The 9,010-nt window shown below is 37.1% G+C and overlaps 1 protein-coding gene across 1 annotated transcript; it reads left to right on the forward strand.

The window, feature by feature from the left end:
* Positions 1–1,002: 1,002 nt before the first annotated feature.
* Positions 1,003–4,190, forward strand: LOC105538621 (zinc finger protein 43). The gene has a single exon (XM_011978521.1). The coding sequence runs from the start codon at positions 1,003–1,005 to the stop codon at positions 3,187–3,189; it is 2,187 nt and encodes a 728-aa protein (XP_011833911.1). The 3' UTR covers positions 3,190–4,190.
* The last annotated feature ends 4,820 nt before the right edge of the window (positions 4,191–9,010 follow it).

A 9,010-nucleotide genomic window follows, 5' to 3' on the forward strand; every position in this document is an offset into this window, starting at 1 on the left:
TTACGCCATTCTCCTGCCTCAGCCTCCCGAGTAGCTGGGACTACAGGCGCCCGCCACCACGCCCGGCTAGTTTTTTGTATTTTTTAGTAGAGACGGGTTTTCACTGTGTTAGCCAGGATGGTCTCGATCTCCTGACCTAGTGATCCGCCGGTCTCAGCCTCCAAAAGTGCTGGGATTACAGGCTTGAGCCACCGCGCCCAGCCGTTCTCTTGCTTTTTACTGGAAAGGTTTATATGAGTCTGTTAAGTTTACTTTGTCTGTGATATGGTTTGGATGTCCATGTTTCCAAACCTCATGCTGCAATGTAATCTTCAGTGTTGGATGTGGGACCTGGAAAGAGGTATTTTTGTCATGGAGGTGAATTCCTCATGAATGACATGGCACCATCGTCTTGGTAATAAGAAAGTTTACACTCTGTTAATTCAAGAGAGAGCTGGTTCATTGAAAGAACCTGGCTCTTTCACCTCACACCTTCTCTATCTGTTACCATGTGATATTTCCAGTTACTCTTTGCCTTCCACCATAACAGTAAGCTTCTTGAGACCCTCACCAGAAACAGATGTTGGTACACACTTCTTTGTAGTACAGTCTGCCAAATTGTGAGCAAAATAAGCCTTTTTTCTTTATAAATTATCCACTCTCAGGTATTCCCCTATATGCAAAATAACTGGAGTTGGCAATTTACTTCTAAAGGCACTATGTTATGTTGGAGAGCAGAAAAAGCCGTGTTGGGTAAATGTAACCATTATCTTTTCCTTCTATGTGGCTCTTTGCATTGGGCTCACCTGGGGCACTGCACACACTTATTTATAAATTTTTTGCTGATGCATTTTGATCAGTATGTTTTTGTTACATTTGTATGTCTATAAATAAATTAGGGCCTGTGGCATTTATCTATGATATCATGCTTATATAACTTGTATGATTTTATATGTTAGGTAAAGTATATTTATCTCTGAGTCTAACAAGTGGAATAATTTGTTATTTTTATTTTTTTCAGTTATGTGTTCTCATGTTGCCCCAGACTTTTGGCCAGAGCAGCATATAAAACATCCTTTCCAAAAAGTGACACTGAGAAGATATAAAAACTGTGGACATAAAAATGTACATTTAAAAAAAGACTGTAAAAGTGTGGATGAGTGTAAGGTGCGCAGAGGAGGTTATAATGGATTTAACCAATGTTTGCCAGCTACCCAGAGCAACATATTTCTATTTGACAAATGTGTGAAAACCTTTCATGAATTTTCAAATTCAAACAAACATAAGATAAGCCATACTGAAAGAAAACTTTTCAAATGCAAAGAATGTGACAAATCATTTTGCATGCTTTCACAGCTAACTCAACATAAAATAATTCATACCAGAGTGAATTTCTGCAAATGTGAAAAATATGGAAAAGCTTTTAACTGGCCTTCAATCATCACTAAACGTAAGAGAATTAATACTGGAGAGAAACCCTATACATGTGAAGAATGTGGCAAAGTCTTTAACTGGTCCTCACACCTTACTACACATAAAAAAATTTATGCTAGATACAAACTCTACAAATGTGAAGAATGTGGCAAAGCTTTTAACAAGTCCTCAGTCCTTACTACTCATAAGATAATTCGCACTGGAAAGAAGTTCTACAAATGTAAAGAATGTGCCAAAACTTTTAACCAATCCTCAAACCTTAGTGAACATAAGAAAATTCATCCTAGGGAGAGACCTTACAAATGTGAAGAATGTGGGAAAGCCTTTAATTGGCCCTCAACTCTTACTAAACATAAGAGAATTCATACTGGAGAGAAACCCTACACATGTGAAGAATGTGGCAAAGCCTTTAACCAGTTCTCAAACCTTACTACACATAAGAGAATCCATACTGCAGAGAAATTCTACAAATGTACAGAATGTGGTGAAGCTTTTAGCCGCTCCTCAAACCTTACTAAACATAAGAAAATTCATACTGAAAAGAAACCCTACAAATGTGAAGAATGTGGCAAAGCTTTTAAGTGGTCCTCAAAGCTTACTGAACATAAGTTAACTCATACAGGAGAGAAACCCTACAAATGTGAAGAATGTGGGAAAGCCTTTAACTGGCCCTCAACCCTTACTAAACATAACAGAATTCATACTGGAGAGAAACCCTACAAATGTGAAGTATGTGGCAAAGCCTTTAACCAGTTCTCAAACCTTACTACACATAAGAGAATTCATACTGCAGAGAAACCCTACAAATGTGAAGAATGTGGCAAAGCTTTTAGCCGGTCCTCAAACCTTAGTAAACATAGGAAAATTCACATTGAAAAGAAACCCTACAAATGTGAAGAATGTGGTAAAGCTTTTAAGTGGTCCTCAAAGCTTACTGAACATAAGATAACTCATAGTGGAGAGAAACCCTACAAATGTGAAGAATGTGGAAAAGCTTTTAACCATTTCTCAATCCTTACCAAACATAAGAGGATTCATACTGGAGAGAAACCCTACAAGTGTGAAGAATGTGGCAAAGCTTTTACCCAATCCTCAAACCTTACTACACATAAGAAAATTCATACTGGAGAGAAATTCTACAAATGCGAAGAATGTGGCAAAGCTTTTACCCAATCTTCAAACCTTACTACACATAAAAAAATTCATACTGGAGGAAAACCCTACAAATGTGAGGAATGTGGTAAAGCTTTTAACCAGTTCTCAACTCTTACTAAACATAAGATAATTCACACTGAGGAGAAACCCTACAAGTGTGAAAAATGTGGCAAAGCCTTTAAGTGGTCTTCAACCCTTACTAAACATAAGATAATTCATACTGGAGAGAAACCCTACAAATGTGAAGAATGTGGCAAAGCTTTTAAACTGTCTTCAACCCTTTCTACACATAAGATTATTCATACTGGAGAGAAACCCTACAAATGTGAAAAGTGTGGCAAAGCTTTTAACCGATCCTCAAACCTTATTGAACATAAGAAAATTCATACTGGAAAGCAACCCTACAAATGTGAAGAATGTGGCAAAGCATTTAACTATTCCTCACACCTTAATACACACAAGAGAATTCATACTAAAGAACAACCCTACAAATGTAAAGAATGTGGCAAAGCTTTCAACCAATATTCAAACCTTACTACACATAACAAAATTCATACTGGAGAGAAACTCTACAAACCTGAAGATGTGACAGTGATTTTGACAACACCTCAAACTTTTTAAAACATAAAATTAATTATACTGGTGAGAAATTCTAGAAATGTAAAGAATGTGACAAAGCCTCTACATGGTTGTCACACTTGATTGTAGGTAAGATAATTTATATTGGAGTAAACTTCTACAAGTATGAAGAATGTGGCAGAACTTTTAATTAATGCTAATACGTTATTGCACAGGAAATAATTTTTACTTGGGAAAAGGTGTATACACAAAGAATGTGGAAAAGCCATTAATATCTGCTCATATCTTACTCAACATCAGAGAGTCGGTACTTAATAAAACCATTATAGATGCAAGTAGTGTCAAAAGATCTTTCAGAAAATATAAGCCTTTAAAGTGAAGAAGAGAATTCATTCTGAAGACAAGCATTACAAATACAAAGAGGGTTGTAGTATACCATTACGTGTATCACAGATCTTATTGTACACATTTTGTACTAAAGAAAACTCTGAAGCAGTTGCTCAAATATTGTTCAACATCAGAAAATTTATATTGGAAAAACCTGGAAAATGTAATAAATTTGTAAAAACAGTTTTGAAAAACTACAGCTTATAAAACATGAGGGTTTATAGTACTTGGTTGATAGTACAAAGTTTGTTCAACATCAGGGAATTTATATTGCAGAGAAACCATACAAATGTAATCAGTTTGGAAAAACATTTTTTCAAAAACCACAGCATAGAAAACACCAGAGGGTTCATACTAAAATATATTTTTGCAGATGCAGTAAATATGAAAAAAATTTAATCCTAAATTAAGTTTGTGTAAACATCTGAGAATTCACAGTGGAAATATCTAAGGCATGGACACTTCAGATGTTACACTAAATCAGTGCTAAGTACAGAAAACAACCCAAAATAAAACTTGGTGGATAAATTGTATATAACATTAAAAAAGTAGAAAATTTTCAGAGTTATAACTACATTTAAAGTATACTTTTATCTTGAGAAAATTACTGATTTTTGAATTAGTGAATAATGACGTAATTAAACTCTCAAATAACTATGCTCTTTTTTCATTCCTGCTATATTCACATGTGAAAGCATGTGACCAATTGTTGCTGCATCAAAGATATGAGAGATTCTTTTATTAGGTGGGCATTATTTAAAACATTTTTTTATGGAACAGTAAGGATACTAAAATGTAAGATGTAGCCAGGCATGGTGGCTCACACCTGTAATCCCAGCACTTTGGGAGGCTGCGGCCGGTGGATCACCTGAGGTCAGGAGTTTGAGACCAACCTGACCAACATGGTGAAACCCTGTCTCTGCTAAAAATACAAAAATTTGCCAGGCACCTATAACCCCAGCTAATTCAAAGGCTGAAGCAGGAGAATCCCTTGAACCTGGAAAGTGGAGGTCTCAGTGAGCCGAAATCATACCTACCGTTGCACTCCAACCTGGGCAACAAAAGTCAAACTCCATCTCAAAAAAAAAAATGTAAGATTCATGAATTTTCATTCCTGCTATATTCACATGTGAAAGCATGTGATTGAAATTACATTTCAGTAATGAAATTACATTTTCAGTAATTGGAGAGGCACTTTGTGGTTAACTTATAAAGGAGTGATGCAGGAGGTAGGTTTTCAGAGTAATAATCTTCTGCATTATAGTGAGAAAACAAGTTTTTTATTATAGTTAAAATTGGTTAAATTAGTAGTAAATCATTTTATTATAATTTTATGTAATGAAGTATATCTTTTAACATTTTACATGTAAACATAACTTTTTAAAAACTGTGTTAAGACCATTGTGCATTCAATGAAACATTATGCTTCTAACTTTAACCTATTCCACCTTACTCAAGGGTGTATGTAAAAGATGGTAACAACATACTATTTGGTAACATAATGGACTAACATTTCTAGTAATCTTCATCAGTGGCTTTCAACTGCAAATAAGTTAAAGAATATTTTTTCTATAGGTTAAATATTCTTGTCTTTCTTAATTTCTGTGGATACATAGTATGATTTTAATTACCTTATTATTTGTGCTATTCATAATTTTTTTGTTTGGTTGCTTTTTTGGTTTTTTTTTTGGAGACAGAGTCTCACTCTGTCACCCAGACTGGAGTACAGTGGCACGATCTTGGCTCACTGCAACCTCCACTTCCCCAGTTCAAGTGATTCTCCTACCTCCACCTCCCAAATAGTTGGGATTACAGGCATCCGCCACCACACCAGGCTAATTTTTGTACTTTAGTAGAGATGGAGTTTCACCATGTTGACCAGGATGGTCTTGATCTTCCGACCTCGTGATCTGCCTGCCTTGGCCTCCCAGAGTGCTGAGACCACAGGCATGAGCCCCTGTGCCCAGCCAAATGTGTATATATTTATGCAATATATGACATGTTTTGATACAGGCATATAATATGTATTAGTCACATCAGGATAAATAAAGTATCCATTACCTTCAGCATTTATCATTTGTATTACAAGCCAATTCTACACTTTTCATTATTTTAATGTACAATTAAATTGTTATTGACTACAGGGTCATTTTAATTATAAAAATTATATAGAGTATAAATAAAATCCATACATTTCTGAGTCATGAATAAACATTGTTACATATTTTTCCTTGAATATGTGGCTGCTGTGCCTGAAACACAAGAGTTTTAGTTTTGGCTTACGTAGAGTTAAATATACACATACATCACTCTAAAGATAAACCTTAGGTGTAAGAAAATTATGGAGTAAGTAACTATTCTTGTGATTATGAGTTTGTACCTATTTTAGGAAGAAAAAAATCAATATTGAAGCAAGACAAGTAATTTTAGTAAGGTGACTAATTTACTAGAAAACTAAAAACCTCAAAAATGCTGAAAGGCAATCTGTATTGTCTGCTTTCTATTGAATTCATTACTGTAGGATTTTATGGCTTATGGTTCAGAATCTCCCCATGCAAACTTTTTTTTTTTTTAACTTGCTTGGTACTCATGCTAAACCCATAACTTTCTTTTTTATTATTTTTTCTTTTATAGTTTATGAGGTATTCATTATGTAAGCTCACCAGGGATTATAAGAATGATTTTTATGAAATTTAGTTGTGCACACAAAATTTTTAGGTGGAATTCCACAATTAGTGTTTTAAGTTATATTTAGTTAGGACATTCGATTTTGTTTATTTAATGGAGACTTCAATATAAACCTACTTTAGTTATTCATTTCACTTTCTATAATTGACATATGTAATTTTATTGAGCTAATAATAGGTAAATACTAGAGAGGCCTTATATGTTCTGAAGTTTTTTTGTTCTGTTTTGTTTTGAAACAGAGTCTCCGCCGGGCGCGGTGGCTCAAGCCTGTAATCCCAGCACTTTGGGAGGCCGAGACGGGCGGATCACGAGGTCAGGAGATCGAGACCATCCTGGCTAACACAGTGAAACCCCGTCTCTACTAAAAAATACAAAAAAAAACTAGCCGGGCGAGGTGGCGGGCGCCTGTAGTCCCAGCTACTCGGGAGGCTGAGGCAGGAGAATGGCGTGAACCCAGGAGGCGGAGCTTGCAGTGAGCTGAGATCCGGCCACTGCACTCCAGCCTGGGCAAGAGAGCCAGACTCCGCCTCAAAAAAAAAAAAAAAAAAAACAGAGTCTCACTCTGTCGCCCAGGCTGGAGTGCAGTGGCGTGATCTTGGCTCACTGCAACCTCCACCTCCCAGGTTCAAGCAATTCTCCTGCCTCAGCCTCCTGAGTAGCTGGGACTATAGGCACACACCATCACGCCCAGTTAATTTTCCTTTTTGTATTTTTAGTAGAGAAAAGGTTTCACTGTATTAGTCAGGATGGTCTCCATCTCCTGACGTGTGATGTGCCCGCCTCAGCCTCTCAAAGTGTTAGGATTACAGGCGTGAGCCACTGCACCTGGCCTTTTGAGGATGTTTCTATACATAAATGTAGCAAACAAGCATGACAGTGCTTGCTGTGTAACAGATTGTCCATAATAAGCCAAAAATATTTTTGCTGGAGGTAGTTTGTAACTTCAAGTCAGAGATAGAAAATATCAGTGATGAAGAAATAATATTGATTATTCATGTGGAGAGGACATTTTCCCCGTCTTTAGTAAAAATACAAAAATTAGCTGATCGTGGTGGTATGTGTCCGTAATCCCAGCTACTCGGGAGGCTGAAGCAGGAGAATCGCTTGAACCTGGGAGGCAGAAGTTGCAGTGAGCCGAGATCATGCCATTGCACTCCAGCCTGGGCGACAGAGTGAGACTCCATCTCAAAACAAAAAACTGGTTTTGTAAGCATCCTCAAAGAAATCTACACCTGTTTCCCAAATACTTGCAATTCAAAATTAAATTTCACAATCTTTTCACAAGAGTGGGTAGACAGCTTTTTTCTTCAAAGTGAGACCTGTACTATAAGGTCTTGATTCTAGCAGATCTGGCAGGTCTACCTACAAACCAGCATGCAGGGCTGTGTGAGTGGCCGCTAGGGCACACTGGTGGGCTGAGAAGGGCCATGGAGACATTTATGATCACCAGATACCTTCAAAGGTGCATTATCCAAATGCTAGGCTTCACTTCCTAATGAGTTCTAGCAGACTAGTGTTTCCACCAGTCCCTGACCCATGTCTTTTGAATCTCCCTTGCCCAGGGTCTTCACAGCTGTCCACTATGTATGTCTCAGTCTTTGCCGATAGAGGCCACCTAAAATGAGAGCAGAATAGACCTCAGAGAAAGCACCTAACAAGCCTACTGTAAGTATTTCAAAGAAAACCAGCTAATTCAGATTTTCTCCAAGGCTTGTCTATTGCAGCTTACTGTTCCTGAGAATGCTTTCTAAGCAGCAATAGATTTGAGAATGTTATTAGCTACTACTGTTTGTTTTCCTTCTAAGGTCCCACATTAACCAAAACCAAAATGAAACCAAAAATCTTCAAGTGTATAGCTTTTGTATATATGCCTAGCTGGCTAGCAGTAAAATTTGCACATTATATTGAATCTTGAATGATCTTTGGTGCTTACCAAGATGGCTCTTGGCATCAAACCCCAAAGACTTTTTTTTTTTTCCGCTCTTCCGTTCTTTTTCCAACGTCAAAATGTTGACGTTAAAATACATCAAACTACAGAGGGAAAAAAAAACCTTAAGTCTTCTAAAAATAATTATTTCATTTAGAAATCTGATGGAGGGTTGGCAGAGGGTCACCAGAATTCAAAAGAGGTTGAGTTTAATCCTCCAGCCCAGCCGTCCACATTTAGAAGTGACAACATTCATGAACTAAGTCAATATAATTTGCGCAGATCTTACCCAACAAACACTAAACTGCAAAAACAAACACTTGCATTTAGACTTATTTTTCTGAGATAGAGTCTTGCTCTGTCGCCAGGCTGGAATGCAGTGGCACGATCTCAGTTCACTGCAACCTCTGCCTCCCAGGTTCAAGCGATTCTTCTGCCTCAGCCTCCTGGGCAGCTGGGACTACAGGCGCATGCCACCACACCCAGCTAATTTTTTGTATTTTTAGTAGAGACGGGGTTTCACCATGTTGGCCAGGATGGTCTCAATTTCTTGACCTCGTGATCCGCCCACCTCAGCCTCCCAAAGTGCTGAGATTACAGGCGTGAGCCTCCGTGCCTGGCCTGCATTTAAACTTTTCTAAAATGTCAAATTAGCATATTCTTTCCTCAGTGTAAAGTTTTTAAAAGCTTTAATCTGCCTTTATTAATTACCCTTTAAAAAATATATTTAAATGCTAGGAAAAGTTAACTTTATTCTCTACTCACAAATTTCTTTTTACAGATAAATGTGGTTATATACATTGTTTAAAAACACTTTTCTACTAATGACACTTCATGTGTAGATCTACACAAATGCTGTTT

Source organism: Mandrillus leucophaeus, unplaced genomic scaffold (assembly GCF_000951045.1).
Source record: "Mandrillus leucophaeus isolate KB7577 unplaced genomic scaffold, Mleu.le_1.0 Scaffold196, whole genome shotgun sequence".
NCBI lineage: Eukaryota > Metazoa > Chordata > Mammalia > Primates > Cercopithecidae > Mandrillus > Mandrillus leucophaeus.

What these genes read in the sequence shown, in the direction of transcription:
- LOC105538621 (XM_011978521.1), top strand. Translation starts at nt 1,003, where the DNA reads ATGTGTTCTCATGTTGCCCCAGACTTTTGGCCAGAGCAGCATATAAAA.